The sequence below is a fragment of the Chelmon rostratus genome, chromosome 21 (assembly GCF_017976325.1).
Source record: "Chelmon rostratus isolate fCheRos1 chromosome 21, fCheRos1.pri, whole genome shotgun sequence".
Taxonomy (NCBI): domain Eukaryota; kingdom Metazoa; phylum Chordata; class Actinopteri; order Chaetodontiformes; family Chaetodontidae; genus Chelmon; species Chelmon rostratus.
The window spans coordinates 13587947-13605610 of NC_055678.1; the positions used below are offsets into that span (position 1 = coordinate 13587947).

Here is a 17664-nt window from a genome sequence, read left to right on the forward strand (position 1 = left end):
TGTTGTTACCTTTGAAAAAAGCCGGCCTTGTTGTTTCCAGTCTTTTTGGCAAGCTAAGCTAACCAGCTGCTGGCTGTAGCTTGTATGGTTATCAGTGGTATCGATCTTCTCCTCTAACTCTCCGCCAGAAAGCAAATGAGCAAATATCTCAAAATGTGGAACAATTCTTTGAAGCCATGACTGGAGAGCAGGACTGTAGTGTGGCCTGATTTCCTCACAGCTCCAGTCACGAGCAGAGACTAAAGAGACGTCTTCTGTCCTCCACAGTGAGTTCAGAGGTGGGTCGCGCAGTCTGGCTCCGCTTCTCGCCGCCGCTGCCCTCCTCGGGGCCCCAGCCCAGCTTCATGGCACACCTGTCGGGGGCCGTGGTCGGTATCAGCATGGGGCTGCTGATCCTGCGCAGCTACGAGGAGAGTCTGCAGAAACAGTGCTCCTGGTGGGTCATCGTCTTCTCCTTCATCACCTTCCTCCTCTTCGCCATCTTCTGGAACATCTTTGCATATGAGCTGCTGGGGGTGCAGATACCACCTCCTCCCTGATGAAGGCCCCCCCGCCCCTCTCTCCCCAGGCCCTCCTCCACATACACACTGACTCCAACCCTGTTCCAAGCAAAGGTTCCCCTTTGACCATAGGTAACTTTCCCAGCTCCTCTCAAGTTAGACCCAAATGAAATGATATGAGATCATTCGAAACTAAAAATCGACCAAGAATCCTTTTTTACAGATACTTTGCAAATCAAAGAAAATATGTCTCTTTTATTAAAGAGGGATTACAGTAGCAACAAGTACAGGTGAAAGCTCCTCAGATCCATTTTGAGGAGCATCATATCTTTTTATATATATGTTGAAATCTCATCCACATTGACCAGCACGAACCTTTCAGTGAGCATTTAGCCGTCGCGCTATTTTTTTCGGAAGCCTTTTGAAAGGCTGTTTCATCAGTTGTTTCTATTGAGTGCATCTTTCATACATGTAAAGGCCTCAAGTAAGAAGAGTCTGAGTTCATGACGCATGCCTCTGGTGAAAGGGAGGTAAAGGGAGGAAAACAGTGTAGCGTGGCGGCGGCGCTGCTGCTAAGCGAAACGTTCTGTCTTTCATAAAGTTCAGGATCAGCTGCAGCGGCACCCCTTTAACTAAGAGGGTTTCAGTGTTGCGCTTGAAGTCGCAGTCCTCTGTATGTGCCACATATCAGAGCTGCAGGAGAAGAGTTAAAGAGGAGTTTAGGCAAGAGCTCGTTTATTTCCTGGGGCAGCAATTAAAAAAAATAAACAGAAACACAAATGATTTGTGAATTTTGGCATCGCTGTCATTCTCACTTCATAGGGTCTTGAAAAATAAGACATCTTTTTTTTTCCTCTATTATTTCCATGACATTATACCTACACTGTGGATACAGAAACATAATTCACACAACATGGACAAGATGTGAGAGATGGGAAAGGAAAGTGACGGCGGGACAGCGGAGGAAAGAAAAAAGAAGCTGATGAGAGCACGCTGTGGTTTCCTGGATAGTCATTACTTCAGCGAGTGGATTCCTCCTGTCGCTGTGTCAGACGATAACCACCAACTTGCTAGGCGCACCGTGTAAAATATGCCATGTCATGCTCTGTGGCTCTCAGCGAGACAAGCACACACACACACACACACACACACACACAGACACACACACACATTTCACTCTTTGTCTTTGAGAGCAGCTACTGCCTGATTCTGTAGGTCAACATGGACAAACCGAAGAGAAGAACACCACACACACACACACACACACACACACACACACACACACTGGCCTCTGCCTGTTCTCGCTCTGACAGACTGAACTGGGGAGGGCGCGGATGTGTCATCACCTGACCTCTGACCTTCGTGTCCCAGAGGGCATTGGGGTCTCTCTGTCAGGCCCAGTCTATACCTCAGTTTCTCATTCTTAGGGACTGTATACTTTTGTAAAGGAATGTACCTATAAAGAAAAAAAAAGAGTGTTATTAAGTTGTCCCCATTTTTCATTTGATAGTGGATGTGTATATTGTATGTTCATAACCAAGAGTATATTTATTTGTATTTTTTTCCCCTTTGAAGGGGAAGAGAGAAAAGTTTCAAATGGTGCAAAATTAATGCTATGATTGTTGTTCTTCTGATAACTCCTGTATGGCTTTGATCCTCTGAAAAATAGTCTATGAGGCAGAATCCCCTGGTTTGTTAGATGGCCGCCGACGACTCGAGCTCACTTGGTTTTATAAATCTTTAGTGCTTTACAAAATAAGCCATAGAAAGAACTAATTCAAGAGGGCAAAAGCGGAGGGAAAACGCGTTTGTTGGTTTGAAACCTGCTGATTGGTAGCTTCAGTGAAACGTTTTATTTTTTTCCGTGTGTGTTTCCGCTTTGTGAATTTTCGACAGGTGAGGTGAAAGAAGACAAACTGTGCAAGTACAAGCCTGTGAAACTCCGGACTGTTTGCGATGCTTTCTTGTAGCTGGACCCATTTCTTCAGCTCCCTTGTCGTGGATGTAGCTCACAGTGCCCACATCTCCAAACGGTCCCCTGCAGCGGGCAGACGCCTGGCTGCAGCTCCTCCTTTGCAAATAACAAATTATGGATCGGGATTCTGTCATACATTATCTGCAGAGTGGCTCAAGCTTTTTGGGAAGCCGAGGCGAGGATAGCAATTACATTTACTCATTCTACGTTCCATTTTTCAGTCTTTCAATCAATAATTCATTTGAATGTCCACTGGCTGCCTGGGAAGAAAATATATAAATATATGCATTTGCCAATTTTGATAGTTGGTCATAAATACAGTCCTCAGCATTTGCTTCCACATGAAACTGTCAGTGGTAACAGAAGACTTCGTGTTAAATGAGGGAATCTGTATAAAATTGCCAGAATAAGCCATTTTCAGATACATTAGAAAAAGATCAGCCAACACGTGGTAGTAACGGATCCTTGATGGAAACTCTTGTGTATATAGGGAATATTATTGCTTGGGATAGCAAAGATACATTGATGAATAATGCATATATACCCTGTTAGCCTATAATGAAGATAAAGAGGATGCCTGAGAGGAGGTTAATGTGCCTCTTTAACTTAAGATTCATAGGAGCCCAGAAGGGTTGTAAAAAGGGCTAGTAAATGGCTATGTTTTTGTAGAACACATTAACTGTGAATATCACCCCTCCTGGATGTACATGCAGGAGTAAAATCGAAGGCTTGTGAATTCTTGATGCCCGTGAAACTCAAAAAAGAAGAAGAAGAAGAAGAAGAAAGTATCTCAAGGCAGGAGATGAGCGACAGAGGCCCCGGCTCGTGTCCTCTTCCTGGCGGCGCATGTTTCGGTTTTTGGCTTGTGAGGGATGGAGGGACGGCGGACGACGACAGACGGCGCTCTTCACAAAAAACCTCAGCGGGGCCAGAAAGCAGCGGCGTCCGTGTGTTCCCCATCCCGCTGCGCTCATGTCACCGCACCTGTGTCAGGATGGTGCATGGCCGCCGCGAGGATGCACTGGAGCCCAGAGCTAGGCCGCGAACAGGATATCTTCCTTTAATAAGCGGATCTGACAGGCTGCATGATGTTGATTTAATTGCCGTCTCGGGGTGACATATTTGTTTTCAGCGGTGTAAGGAAGGCCCAGATGACGTATGACCTGTAACATTCATAGTCAGCGGGCTCATTCATAGATGGGCCCCCGTTGATGTGACTGCACCATGAACGCTGTTGATTTCTGTGCTCGTCTGATTCAGGAAAGCAGCATACTTGACATTTCTCTGACTGCTCTTTCTTATCTCCTGTACGTTGTCATAAGTGGTCTTTTTTTTGTTATTGTTGTTGCATTTATTATAATGTAATTAACTGACATGTTGGCCTGTGCCATGTTCTTTACTGCCATAACCATCCTGTGATGCTTTTTTACCTCCCTATGCCAATCCATTGTGCTGTTATGCCCAATGCCTTGTTGTAGTATATAAGCCCAAGACTGAGCATCGGGCAGGAAGGCTGCTTTGCTCTTCGCTGTATGGTATATTCTACATGATCATGCACAGGATCCGTGAGAGAAAGAAGCCGCAGTGCAAACAAGTGAAGTAGTTAATATATCCAGTAGCTGCTCTGCACTGTTGCTTGCCAACAAGCTGGCCAGGTTGCCTTTTTATAGTGTTTATTGCTACTTAGATATATATGTGGTCTCGCTGCAGGACTGTGCAGGTAAAGCAGGCTACTGTAGCTCCAGAGATGGAACTGTACTCACTGTACGGTCACTGGACGCTCACCAGTGCAAACAATTAAACTCGTAGTGTTTTACTCAAGTTGTCGGAACCTAAAATGCTGGTTTAGGAGTTCTAGGGCCTCAAAAGAACAGACATTTGGCTTGAGTTCCCAATTTATCCTGGATATCGATGTGTTACAATGGTTAAGAGAAGGTCTGATTTTAAATCTGTGCTCATTAGGAAGACTGGCTGGGGCTCAAAGCTACAGTTCAGGCTAAACAGGCATCTGTGGATCCCAATGCTTGCAGGTTGTCGTCATTTCTCAATTTATCCAGTTATCCATTCCGCTTAAAATTTAAAGTCTGCAGTATAAACTAAAGTATGAAACGGTCTGGTTTTCAAGTGGATTCGTGAACACTGATTTTTGCCTACCAGAGCTATAAACAAGCATGAAGGCGTTTGTAACAGTATTCAGGGTTTCTCTCTGGGGATGAGGGTATATTCTGGTTTGTAACAGAGATCAGTGCTAAAGTCTGTTTCTAGCTTTGGTTCAGATTCTTCTCATGTTCACAAATCCTACCTGAGCCACTCAAGGTCATGCAAATATCACAGGTGGCTGAGAATAAAGAAAGAAATCACATCTGTGCTGCTGTGGTAGTTTTTCCTGAGCTGCTTACTTGTATCGATTAAACGGTGCCAAGCTTATGAGGTTCAATCTCTCAGACCAGAAAAGAGGTTGTACCAACACAGCGTTTACAAAAAGAAAAAGCAGAAGAAGCTATTTTTCTCTCGGTCATGAGGAAACTAAAGGAAAACTAAATTTACAAATGGATAATTTATATCAAAGTCCTCATTAATTATTTCACAATCTATTGTACTTTTTAAATGTTCTGAATGGAACCATTTTATATTGTATATATATGAATATATTTTGTTTTATTTTGTACTGTTCATTGTACTTTGCTTTAATTTAGAAACAATATAAATAAAGAACAATACTGTGGCAAAACCCGTCTGTGTTTCATGTGTGTTTAAACACAAAATCGTCATCATTGAGCTGCAACAATCATTTGGTCAGTCCCTGGTTTTTCACTTTTGGCTTGCAGCTGTATGACTGAAATACATCAACTGTAGCATTAGATCATACTTATTCTCACATATAAAGCATAACTGATCTTGGATATGTGGCTGAAGACTTTTACACAACAGCTGTAAGCCCCAACTGACAAACTCACAGTACACTAGTCAGTATAAAGGCTTTAATATTTTGAAAAAATACAAAAAAAAAAAAACTAACCAACACTGAAGAAAGTTTAATGTAAAAAATGCTGTGCAATATGACTTTTTATCTTGTTTTGAGCTTCTTTGCTGGTTTTTGGTCAGTGTCAGACCACTTCTCCGCCACACCGCTTGCCTTCACATCAACATCCTTTAGAAGTGGGAGCTGCTGCTGTTCGGCTATGGTCATCGCCCACAAACACAGCTCGAGCCTGTGGGGCGTCCAGTCCCGCTGGGGGCCCGCTGAGGAGGAGAGGGCAGGCCAGTCTTTAGAATCAAAGCTGATTAATGTGTATGTGATGAAAAGAAAAAGACCTTCAAAGTGAAATGGTTTCTACAAAGTGGTCTAAATGAACTACAAATATAAAATGTAAAATACAGTAAAGGCTAATTTATTACTGATGAGGGTAATAAAAGCCACATTAAATTTCCTTTGAGTCAATGTTGTAAAACAATAAAACATGAAATTTTCCAGTATCTTGACGATGCAGAATACACATTTATCTACAGCGCTGTAATACCAAAGTGGACCAATTCAAATGTACTTGTAGCCGCCCTCGTGTGCCCGTCATTAACTCACCTTTGTTAAGTTTTTCAGTCTTCTCAGCCATTTTGCCCAGGTAGAGAGCGTAGTGCTTGGCTGTGTATTGGATGGGCTTCAATCCCGGTACGCTCTCCATGGCTTCATCAGACATGAATGCAGTCTGTTCTGGAGCTCCTGCAGCCAACACAGCTGGAGCAAAATGGACAGTCAGCCCCAAGCCAAGCTGGACATAGCCATGAAGTGAGTACAAACTATTTAAACATAGAGCAGGAGGTCCCAACAGCTCAGTCCAACAGTGTCAGGACTGTACACTTGTTGAGAAGGCAATAGCCTTGTGCTTTAATAGATCACTCAGACATTTTATCAGTATGTATTCTTAAGCGTCAATCTATTTGCCTATATGCCGGCGCTGCGCTAACCTGAGGCGGTGGCTGGGCCGACTCCTTTCAGGGAGCTGAGCTCTGCGATCGCTGCCTGCACATCGGGCAGGAGGCTGAAGGCCTTTCTGGAACATTTCTCCACAGTGTCCGCACAGTTGGAAGCCACCAGCTGCTGCAGCCTCGGCCTGAACTTCCCTCTCTGTAGAAAAGCACACGGGGCCACTCAAGGACACAGCTGATGCACAGAGTCAATGCCTCCACGTAGCGATACTTTAAGTTAAAACGTTTACTGGAGTGGTGTGACAGCATCTTTGTATGGGTGTGTTAAAGGTCCTGGGGGTGATTAAAATTTAGCATCTAGATGCTACTTACAGTGAGCTTCCACTCCATCAGTTTCACCAGCTCTGACAGAGTGACATGTTTGTCAGCTCGACTTGAAATGAGTGTGGGCAGCTCCTCTTGGTACCTGATCACAAGCAGCTTAGGATCAGTTGCCTTTAATATGACACTCAAAGCCAGGTTGACTAAACTCAATTCATGTAACACATTTCATACAATAGGTGTAACCATATATATACTTTTGTATGTCTACATTTAGAAAAAAAGGCATGCTATAGTTGTACAAGCAGGACAAGAAATTTGACAAAACAATCCCAAACTCCACATCCACTTAGAAGCAATTTCCAGATTTCAACTTCAATCATGTGGCCCTTATGAGCAGATGGAGTTTGCTTCAGTTGTCATGGAGTTATCACAAGCAAACATGGATGAGAATAACTAAAAGTGTTGTAATGAAATCATACATTGACTGGGCTGGATTGTCAAGAAAATGAACAAACCCTGTCCGATGATTAGGACACAGCGATCCAGCTGAAAGGCCCAAAAAGGAAGTAAGAGGTGCTTGAGTTGGGATTGGTTTGTGAAACTGCCATTTTCAAGATAAAGAATGAACTTTGATGCTCAAACCATGACATTTATTTGGGGGGAAATCAATTCTATAACATTCTGGAAGCCAGCAGATTAAAAACATTGTCTGCACAGTGTCTGCATCTCTATCTGTGAAATTGAGTGTGATCTTGTAACTGTTGCCGTGAGGAAAAAGGATTTACCACTTGTCGAGGTTCAGCAGCTTTCCAGGTTTCTTGCCTTTGGCCTTGGCCTCCACTGCATCCCAGTATTTCTCAGACACACTCCTCCATGTGGCTGGGTCCTCACAGGCAAACAGACGACTCATGGCAACAGACAGCTCACACCATCACCTACCAACACAGACAAAACGAAGCCTCTGCTTTACAGGAATGGAATACAGCCCTGTGCCATTAAACGTGTATTGTTGTAACACTGCTTCGCTTTGTATCAAAAAATACCGCGCTCACCTTCGACTGAAGGTCACCTAAAACAAAACAAATAGTCGATAAGCTCAAATAAACTACTGAATTAATCGTTGTCAAATGACGATACTTCCGGTAGGACAATTCCCGCGAGATGATAGCGCAATTTACTACTTCCGGTATCGTAGCAGTGAGCAACAGTTTCAGAAGGTTTGTCCCCTGAAATACTTTGTTATTGACTTTTCACTGACACTGTTACCCGATAAGAAACATTTTAAATATATATCTGTAATTGTCTGACATACTTGTAAAACTTGTGTCGTGCACGTTTCGTCTTTGCAAAAGTGCTCGTTAGCTAGGTTAGCCAGCTAGCATTAGCGTCACATTCCGGTCATGTTTACGGTGTAAGTACACTGTACAGTGTGTAGCAAACACACCAGCAGACAGGTGAACTCCGTGAAGGAGCAAACGGATATACATAGCTCCAGTTTAACCCTAATTTGAAGTATACCGAACCTCCGCCAACGCACGAAATCAAGGTTGTAACGTTATTAGGGTAAGATAATGGATAGTGGTATTGGTAGTCAATCTTAATAGCGTTACTTGGGTGAGCAGGTTCTCTCACGCGATAAGGAGCGCTCGTTTTGGCGTTCACCGCGTCTAAATATCTTCACGAGAACACAAGGAGCTATTAAGAAACCGCTTGCACGAGGTAGGAGGTGTTCAACAAAAAATACGGTAGACTGACGAGACAGAGGTAAACAAACAGAGCAGACATCTCTCAGTATTTAAAACAAGATAATAATGTGTTGAAAAATCCAAGTTTGCCAGCCAGTAAAAACTATTGTGACTGCTTTGAAAACGAGATGATACATCAGGTTTATCCTGATGTAATAAATGTGACTGTGTGCAGCTCTCACATAAAGATTTCTAGTTGTATCGAGTAAATACAAAGAATAGTTTGGCATGTTTTTATATGCTTCCATGTATACTGAAACTGAATTCCTGTGACAATGTGATTTACTGTGCCAAAGTTTCAGCTTTCATTTTGAAGTCTATGCAATGTCAGTCAGTCAGTGTTAGATTCCAAGCCTGTGTGACAAAACTTTACAAGGCAGAACATTTTTCATGAGATCTTTTCTTTTACTTCGTTTCTGATAGTCGGGATCTATCTGTCGTATCTATAAACTAAGATAGTATCATGTCGTGTCTTGCTCACATGCCAGTCTCTCAACAGCAAGTTGGTTCTGATGGGAGCGCATGAAGAGGACTGTGTCCTGCTGCAGACATTGACAAGGCTGGTTGTTCTTTACCAAGTACGTACTGCAGCTGTTTCATTTTCTAAGTATTAAAATAGATATTACTTTGTGCATTGATATGTTTGTTCCTGTCCCCTACACCATGTACTGTGTGAATCTAACATCTGATTTTGTTTGAGTGCCACCTTCTGGTGGATTGATGAACTGCCTTAAGGTTATTTTACATTGTGCTCAGTTGCCTTTTAATAGCCCTGTTGTAAAGGTAGCAAATGAAGTCAGAGCTGCAACTAACGACAATGTTCATTGAGAACTCATCTGTCGATTACTTTCTTGATTAATCAATTAGTTGTTTGGTCTATAAAATGTTAAATCAGTGTTTCCCAATGCCCAAGATGATGCCCTCAAATGTCCTTATTTCCACAACCCAAAGATATTCAGTTTGCAGTCATAGAGGAGTAAAGAACCAGAAAATATTCACATTTAAGAAGCTGGAATCAGAGAATTTTGACTTTTTTTTCTTAAAAAGTTGCTCAAATGGATTAATAAAATAGTTTGCAATTAATTGAAAAGTTTACAACTAATTGATTAATCATTGCAGCTCTAAATGATTTGCAGTTCACCTGATGCATCTTCCTTACTTTTATTGTTTCTTAGCTCAAGTAAAATTGCTGTTTGTCTGCACCAGGAACATGGAGAAGATGTCGCGGGTTACCACAGCCCTCAGCAGCAGTGCCGTCAGTGGCCGAACTATGTTCTGCCACTTGGACGCTCCAGCCAACGCCATCAGCGTGTGCCGTGATGCCACGCAGGTGGTGGTGGCTGGCCGCAACATCTTCAAGATCTACGCACTGGAGGAGGAGCAGTTTGTGGAGAAGCTGAACCTACGCGTTGGCCGTAAACCCTCTCTCAACTTCAGCTGTGCGGATGTCATGTGGCACCAGATGGAGGAGAACCTGCTGGCCACGGCTGCCACCAATGGGGCGGTGGTCACCTGGAACCTGGGAAAACCCTCCCGTAATAAGCAGGACCAGCTGTTTACTGAGCACAAACGCACTGTCAACAAGGTGTGCTTCCACCCCACAGAGGTTTACATGCTATTAAGTGGCTCGCAGGATGGATTCATGAAGTGTTTCGACCTACGCAAAAAGGAGTCTGTCAGCACTTTCTCAGGTAGAATATTATGTGATAATGATTATTATAATTCATTTCCTGCAAGTGAAATACAACTTCTGAGTGTTTTGCGTGACATAAACTTAATCTTAATATGTCTTTACAGTATGGTTTACTGAAATTCTTAGAAAATCAGTGTTTGAATGCCTGCTTTCGCTGCTTTTGGGAATTTTGTGTAGATTCAACATTGAAAAAGAAATAAAGTGGAAGTAATGTTTTTACTGTTAGAAATTAGGCAACAAACTATATCTGTGGTTTTTATCACTTAATTCATTCTTTCCTCACTGCCTTTCTTCTAGGTCAGTCGGAGAGTGTAAGAGACGTGCAGTTCAGCATGAAGGATTATTTCACTTTTGCTGCATCCTTTGAGAATGGCAACGTCCAGCTGTGGGACATCAGGCGCCCGGACCGCTACGAGCGAATGTTCACTGCCCATACTGGGCCTGTGTTTTGCTGCGACTGGCACCCTGATGACAGGTAAAAGAGTGGGACTTTGTGACGTAAACCAACTGAGAAATTAAAGGTTTTCCTTTCTCGGGTCAAGCTGTCACTGACACTTGCGATTATTAGTGATTTAGTTGTTGGTTTTTATTATTGTCGTTGGCTAATAGCGTTCTCCTTTTAATTCTGTTTTAGGGGATGGCTGGCCACTGGGGGCAGGGACAAGATGGTGAAAGTATGGGACATGACCACTAACCGGGCCAAGGAGATCTATTGTGTTCAGACGATCGCCTCGGTGGCACGGGTCAAGTGGCGGCCGGAGAGGAAGTTTCATTTAGCCACCTGTTCCATGATGGTGGATCACAACATCTATGTGTGGGATGTCCGCAGACCTTTCATTCCTTTCGCCACCTTTGAGGAACACAAGGATGTGACCACTGGTATTGTGTGGCGCCACCAGCACGACCCTCATTTCCTGCTCTCTGGCTCTAAGGACAGCACCCTCTACCAACACATGTTCAAGGACGCCACTCGACCTGTGGACAAGGCCAACCCTGAGGGTCTGTGCTTCGGACTGTTCGGTGACTTGGCCTTTGCAGCCAAGGAGAGTCTGATCAGCAGTGACAGAAATGACAGAAAGCCTTACCCTGGAGGCGACCGCCGCTACCCTATCTTTTTCTTCAAAAAACCCGACCCGACAGAACAGTTTGCCCATGTGTCCAGCGCCCTTAGCGTCTTTGAGACAGACTTGGACAGTAGCCGCATGGACTGGTTTGTCAAGACAGCACAACTCTACCTCCTCAGTGGGAAACCGTTTGCTGAGCTTTGTGATCACAATGCCAAGGTGGCACAGGAGCTCAAAAGACCTCAGGTCACTGCCAGACAGATCTCTACAAATCTCTGCTTAGTGCTATTCTTTTTCTTCTTATTATTTTTTTACACCAAAATAATTCAGCTGTTTTTCTTCGATTTATTTACTCTTGGGAGTTTGACTGAGAGCAGTGCTCTTTTTCAGGAACACCCGATAACATTCACACAGTTGATCACGTTCAACTGGGAGCTGCCCAGTGCAACCACAGTCTGATCTCAGTAATGGTGGTAATGAGGGTGGGGCAAATGCTGCCTTTCGCTTTCCCCACCCAGATTAATCCTGCTGGTCCGGGGGATTGAACCGACGAGTCAGTCACAAGCTCGCTTCTCTAACCATTGCCTACATTTTTGATGTCAGTTTAAATGTAACCTTGGCAGAATCAGATTTAGAATAATTGATTGACATATTGCTGCACAACAAGGACACATTTCACGCTACTTACTTTTCTTAAAAGTAATAGATTGCTTATTATTCTCTTGGAAATCACATCAATTAGCTATCAATTACTTTCTTAATTAATCGTTTGGTCTAAATATATCAGGATAAATCATATAAAATGCACCAATGGTGATGTCTTACAATGTCTTTTTTGTCCGACAAAAAGTCCAAAGCCTAAAGAAAGTGAGTACCATCATACAACACTAAGAAAATCAGAAAATATTCACATTTGAAGAGCTGGAACAAATGTGTTTTTTTCTTTTTAAAGTAAAGAATTACTTAAGCGATAAATTATACCTGATTTTTTTGTTTGTTTGGGTTTTTTTTCTATTCAATTGACTTAGCGATCAGTTGAATAATCGCTTCAACTCCCAACTGTGTTATTACTATTTGCATTAATTTAATTGGTGAACTTTTAAACAGTAAAATACTGTAATTCATGACAGAGGCAAACTTTATTTTAAGACTATATTTTAACAATACAGCCTGCAGTCATTGTGTCCCACTTTTGGGTCAGTTCATTTGCTGAATTCATGAGCACTTCACTCTTGTGATATTTCTTGCATAAAATCAGTACATGGTAAGAAGAGTCATTGATCGGTATTATTACATTAGAAAAAAACAAAAGTAATACCCTGTGTTGCAACTGTAATCTCATACTGACATTTAGCCATGCTACAGGAAAAAGTAATGTGATTACAGTAACCTTGCTATGGTAATGTGCTGTAAAGTAATTGTGTTTGAAATGTGAATGAATAAGCTGTCTTCTTTAATACAAAGGTTTCCACAACATGGACCATGTTGAGAATCATGTTCTCTGACCCAGCAAACCTCACAACACCTGGTCCAAACCATAACCTCAGTAAACTGGGCACCTTGCCTTTAATGAACAGGTAAATGAGCCATTACACACACCAGCAATGCCAGTCTTTTACACAGTAGCGACTAATGCTGATGTACATTATGCTTTCAGTTTCAGCATGAAGGAAATGGGCTCAGGGATGGGCACAGAGAGCAGACTGGAGCGCAGTAAAGGAGAGAGCAGGCAGGACAACATCCACCTGGAGCCTGGGAACTCACACATCAGCAATAATAATGAAGGTGAGAGTGGCAAGTCTTAGAGGCCAATCTGGTTGTCCTGATATTGTTTATATGATATTCAAAACTTGTATGAATGAGCCAGTCATTCAATTTCCTTGTAGAAAATGAGGAGACAGAAGGCAGTGACGGCCAGGCTGAAAATATGTTTGGTGATGCGGAGTTAGATGATGATGACCTCTACTCTGTGGAGCATGACAACCAAACAGGTCAGTCACAGTCCCATCTCCATGGGAATTAAAGAGATGCTTACCTCAGTAACTGCTATTTATAACCGCCTCCATGCTCAGCGCTCTTTTGTCTTATATTATCTCTGCTCCTGTTGTCATAACAGAAGAGCAGGAGTACACGCTGCCCCAGGAGGCTTTCCAGCTGCGCCACGAGATCATGGATAACCCATCTGCACCTGAGCACCTTCAGCAGGACAAGGCCGACTCCCCGCACGTCAGCGGCAACGAGGCAGAAGTCACCTGTCTGACCCCCATCGAGTCCTTCTCGCTCATCTCCATTTCCCAGCCGCTGTTCAGCCCTCGTCTTCCTGCCAGCTTCTTCTGTCCCATTGTGCGGGAGATGCTGAGCTACTATGCTGAGCAGGGTGACGTGCAGATGGCCGTGTCTGTGCTTATCGTCTTGGGGGACCGGATCCGCAAAGAGATCGATGACCTCACCCAGGTCAGACAGGAAATAAACACTGGTGTCTTGTTTTATGTTGTAAAAACTGCTTAGAAAAACAGCAGCATTGAAGTAGAATGTGGCAGATACATTTATGATGGATCTTATAGGTTTAATGTGCTTGCATAGACGAATTCATTGTGAAAAAGTTTTTAAAAAGTGCAAAGTTTAGGGATTCTTTTGGCCTTCTGTATGATCAAGTGGTAAATAGCTTACCTGCCCTCTGCTAAAACACCCAAGCCCTAAAATTCAGTTACAACCTTACAGTTTGTAAGACCTGAGCATATCGGAAAGGAAACCCTGAATGAGTTGTGTGTTTCCATTTCAGGAGCACTGGTACATGTCCTACATAGACCTGCTGCAGCGATTCGAGTTGTGGAACGTGTCCAATGAGGTCATCAAGTTGAGCACATGCAGCGCCATCACCTGCCTGAACCAGGCGTCTACAACCCTGCACATCAACTGCAGCAACTGCAAGCGGCCAATGAGCAACAAAGGCTGGATTTGTGACAGGTACAAACACTGCACCGACATTTTATTTAGAGAGCTGTGTACATATTATCATACGATTGTTTGATTAGCATAAGGAGGTCTATCTCTTGCAAGCAAAGTTTTCCGCAGGCTTCAATGAAGTTATTTTTACTTGTTTTACTCCATCCAGTTTAGTTTTAACTTGTAGTGTCTGTTGTAAAACAAGGAAAAACAAACATCTAGTGATTATGAGAACATTGGGTCACTCTTTATATGAAGGTCCACAAATTCAGCATTAACTAGTTGATTGGATTATAAAGAGTTAGAGTTTGGTCATTAAGATCATATTTCATGTACAACGACTTGCTTACGTACTATCAGTAAGCAGTTATTAGCAGGTCATTTCGGGGAAACTCTTTAATAATAGCCTAATTGTTGTACTGGACTATACCTTGTTTGGGACCAATAACCACCTGTTTTCTCTGCTGGCTGGCAAGTAACAGCTCCCAGCTGTCTGCATTTTGTTGTTTAAAATGCAACCTCTGCACAGTACGCTCAATATTAATTTAATTCTGACATGAACCGACCTCTGCGTCTCTCCTCTAGGTGCCACCAGTGTGCCAGTGTATGTGCAGTGTGCCATCATGTGGTGAAGGGACTGTTTGTGTGGTGTCAGGGCTGCAGCCACGGCGGACATCTGGAGCACATCATGAACTGGCTCAAGAGCAGCGCCCACTGCCCTGCTGGCTGCGGTCACCTGTGTGAGTACACCTGAGCTCATCACAACCGGCGTTCACACAGCTGATGCTCTGTGGGAGTGGGAATCGGTCCTCACGCCGGCCTGGATCTCTCTCTCTCTCTCTCACACACACACACACACACACACAACACACACACACACCGCAGACAAATGAGACATCTTCATTCCTCGACATGGGCCTGGTGAAGTGTGTGTGTGTGTGTGTGTGTGTTATGTGCTCTCTTGGTAAGCCACTCAAGAGCAAACACAATCATATGTAGATTAGTATTTGTATTTGAATTGGTGAATTTGAACTATTGATGGATTTGTATATAAGCAGATGTCCTGATAGATATTCAGAGAATATAACAATATTTTTGTGAATTCACACTTGCTGCATTTTACATTGTTTTTAAACCCTCAGTAAAATCCTGAAGGCTGTACAGGAACAATTGTCTGCTCATCCGAAGTGGATTGTTAATGTTTGTACATAATACTTAAAACTTATTTTGAAGGACTGTAGATAGTGTTGAATTAATTTATATAGAAATGGCTCTCCACTCAAGCAATACATATTGACACTTGAAGCTGTTCTGGACCAGTGAAGTCTGTTTTGCTATGTTGAACAGAGAATAGCTTAACTTCCGTTCAGTGTTACTTAGCTTTTCTGATGAATCACAGTCAGTGGAGACTGAATTCATTTGAACCTGCACTGATCTTCATATTAATGTCACAATACCAGAATTTTAGCATAAGAAACTATAGTAGATACCTCTTTTGATACCACAGCAAAGAGAAAAAAAGGAAAAAAATGACAACATGTCATTTGGAACTTTTTTTCAATTAACCACGTGCACACAGTGCTGGTGCAGACTAACGGCTAACTCTAGCTCGCTTCCTGAATATGAGTGACAGGCTGCTCGCTGGCTGCTCTGACATCCACTCCACTCAAGTGGAGGGTTTGTTTCATCTGCCTTAGGTTGAAAATCTGATCGTAGATTGGTTTATTTTCATTTTTTAAATATATATTCATTCAGCAGCGTATATTGAAAGCTGACAGCCGCCCGGTACGTCCAGCCCTCTACTCCTGTCTGCTGAGCAGTTCCAGTGGAGCAGTCAGGAGAAAGAGTTGCTCGAGGGCACCTTAGTGAGAGGAAAGAACACTACTTATTCATTTTTCTCCCAGCCGCACTTCACTCTCACGGGCCCAGAAATCCCAACTGGCAACCCGCCAACGTCTCTAGCCTCCAGTCAGAGTAACAGTTATTTGCTTATCGTGGTTTGTGTAGCTCTCTGCTGGTGAGATACACAACAGATAAATGTAGGAGCCAACAGAGATGACTTCTGTCCAGATAAACCTCAACAGTGCAGCTTTGTCTTGGCGGAAATCTGACTGTTACTAAGAATCCCTGTTACATCCCAGTACTGTATAGCCTGATGGCAACTGGTTGGAGGATTTTACAGTCTAGTTGTCACTTTCACTGGCAGACCTTCATGACATGATTTAATCATCACTGATGGGGAATATTTTGTCAGTCCAGTCTCTTAAGGCTGATTGTGTTTATTTGGGCACATAGTGTTCGTCTTCCACTCCAGCCTGCCATCGAGTATGTAAGTCAGCAGCAGAGGATCACTCCTTGATCGTCCTCTGACCCTTGACTTTATTTACTGAACTTCAGCGAGGTTTAATGACACATAAGCATCCTGTATTCTGGCACATGTCATATCACTGGTGCAGTGATCATCATCTCTAGTAGTTTTCCTGACAGTTATCCTGTCAATCATGAGGGCAGAGTTGTGATGTATGAGGTGGGCGGAGTCTGTGCTAATTTAAAGAGCTGCAGCCTTGAAGCTGGTGTACGTGGATCAGCTGCTAAAGCTACATGAACTCAGCCAACATTCGTATGGCAAGGAGGTTCTGTGCTTTCATCACATCGAGGACATCCCAACAATCAGGAGGAAGGCACTCTCCGACCTCGAGAACTGCCCCGTAGCGTGAAAATATAATATTGATCACATCAATTCAGTCACCTGATTAGATCAAAACATCCAGACAGGCCCTGGAGTGTTTTGGAATCATACAGGAAGTCCAGGAGTGAAGCCTCTAACATATTTGTTAAATGCACGGTAAATCCCATTTAAAGAAGTGTTATTTAAACAAAACTGAAGAGCAAAATATCAGTGATGCACAGGTCTACACTGTATCCTAAATTTTATACAAGGTTACTTCTTGCAATCTGACTTCATCTCAACACTGCAAATAACACTGAAGTTTTCTGCTGCTTCTCAAAAGGTAGCAGACTTTAACAGGCCAAATTAAAGTCTCAGAGAAGCCTCTTGGGTTAAGCATTGGTGAAACAGCTCCTTTTACTGTTATTTATTTTGCAGAATCTATTTTACCTCTGAAATGTTTTATATAACTGATCGTGGAATCTCTCCTAAGATGACTTTGCTGCTGGTGGGTTTTTTTGTTTTGTTCCCTATTTACTGTTTGAATCATTTTGTCCACATGCATGCAGATAACCATGCTTTTAACCTGTTTGTGCTAATGTAAATACTCAACTGTGGGACTTAAAATAAATTTGCAGATTTCTCTTCAAGCTGTCATGAAATTGGTGTTTTTGTGACATAATTATATTTGTACATAAGTATATGAAGAAAAATAAGCAAAAGGCACCATGAAATGAATTTAAATGGGAAAAAAGATTATCTGTTGCGTGTGTGTGTCAATTTAAAACAAGAAGAAAAATGACATATTATTTAAGTATCCACCTG

At 42.8% G+C, this 17664-nt stretch overlaps 3 protein-coding genes across 7 annotated transcripts in view; 2 read left to right on the top strand and 1 right to left on the bottom strand.

Annotated features, from left to right (window-relative positions):
• Positions 1 to 539, top strand: part of rhbdl1 (rhomboid, veinlet-like 1 (Drosophila)) — a 36768-nt gene extending 36229 nt beyond the window's left edge. For both annotated transcript variants that reach the window (XM_041962050.1, XM_041962051.1), the window contains one exon: positions 268 to 539. In XM_041962050.1, coding sequence (XP_041817984.1) covers positions 268 to 539 — 272 coding nt within the window. The remainder of the gene's footprint in view (positions 1 to 267) is intronic.
• A 4943-nt stretch (positions 540 to 5482) lies between these two features.
• On the bottom strand, positions 5483 to 7856 carry zgc:112496 (uncharacterized protein LOC541336 homolog). Its single transcript, XM_041963255.1, has 6 exons — positions 7776 to 7856; positions 7509 to 7658; positions 6772 to 6865; positions 6439 to 6598; positions 6056 to 6208; positions 5483 to 5718 (listed from the first exon to the last, which is right to left on the bottom strand). Exons 2-6 carry the CDS (start codon positions 7631 to 7633, stop codon positions 5543 to 5545), a joined length of 708 nt encoding a protein of 235 aa, XP_041819189.1. The 5' UTR covers positions 7634 to 7658; positions 7776 to 7856; the 3' UTR covers positions 5483 to 5542.
• A 49-nt stretch (positions 7857 to 7905) lies between these two features.
• Positions 7906 to 17581, top strand: wdr24 (WD repeat domain 24). Of its 4 annotated transcripts, none has more exons than XM_041963339.1 (11): positions 7906 to 7940; positions 8968 to 9046; positions 9675 to 10159; positions 10459 to 10636; positions 10796 to 11471; positions 12690 to 12802; positions 12883 to 13010; positions 13112 to 13216; positions 13342 to 13679; positions 14008 to 14192; positions 14757 to 17581. In XM_041963339.1, the coding sequence occupies exons 3-11, from the start codon at positions 9679 to 9681 to the stop codon at positions 14923 to 14925; spliced, it is 2373 nt and encodes a 790-aa protein (XP_041819273.1). In that variant the 5' UTR covers positions 7906 to 7940; positions 8968 to 9046; positions 9675 to 9678; the 3' UTR covers positions 14926 to 17581. The 4 variants fall into 4 exon arrangements, with proteins under 4 accessions (XP_041819273.1, XP_041819274.1, XP_041819275.1 ...); XM_041963340.1 differs by having other exon boundaries at positions 7914 to 7940; positions 8957 to 9046; XM_041963341.1 differs by lacking the exon at positions 7906 to 7940 and adding an exon at positions 8163 to 8442.
• The last annotated feature ends 83 nt before the right edge of the window (positions 17582 to 17664 follow it).

Excerpts from the sequence above, each read along its gene's own strand:
- zgc:112496 (XM_041963255.1), bottom strand. The coding sequence starts at position 7,633 with ATGAGTCGTCTGTTTGCCTGTGAGGACCCAGCCACATGGAGGAGTGTG. Across the intron at positions 6,866-7,508 it reads CTGCTGAACCTCGACAAGTG|GTACCAAGAGGAGCTGCCCA; the intron begins GTAAATCCTTTT and ends GCTTGTGATCAG. Across the intron at positions 6,209-6,438 it reads CGGCCCAGCCACCGCCTCAG|CTGTGTTGGCTGCAGGAGCT; the intron begins GTTAGCGCAGCG and ends ATTTTGCTCCAG.
- wdr24 (XM_041963339.1), top strand. The coding sequence starts at position 9,679 with ATGGAGAAGATGTCGCGGGTTACCACAGCCCTCAGCAGCAGTGCCGTC. Across the intron at positions 10,160-10,458 it reads GTCTGTCAGCACTTTCTCAG|GTCAGTCGGAGAGTGTAAGA; the intron begins GTAGAATATTAT and ends CCTTTCTTCTAG. Across the intron at positions 13,217-13,341 it reads GGAGCATGACAACCAAACAG|AAGAGCAGGAGTACACGCTG; the intron begins GTCAGTCACAGT and ends TTGTCATAACAG.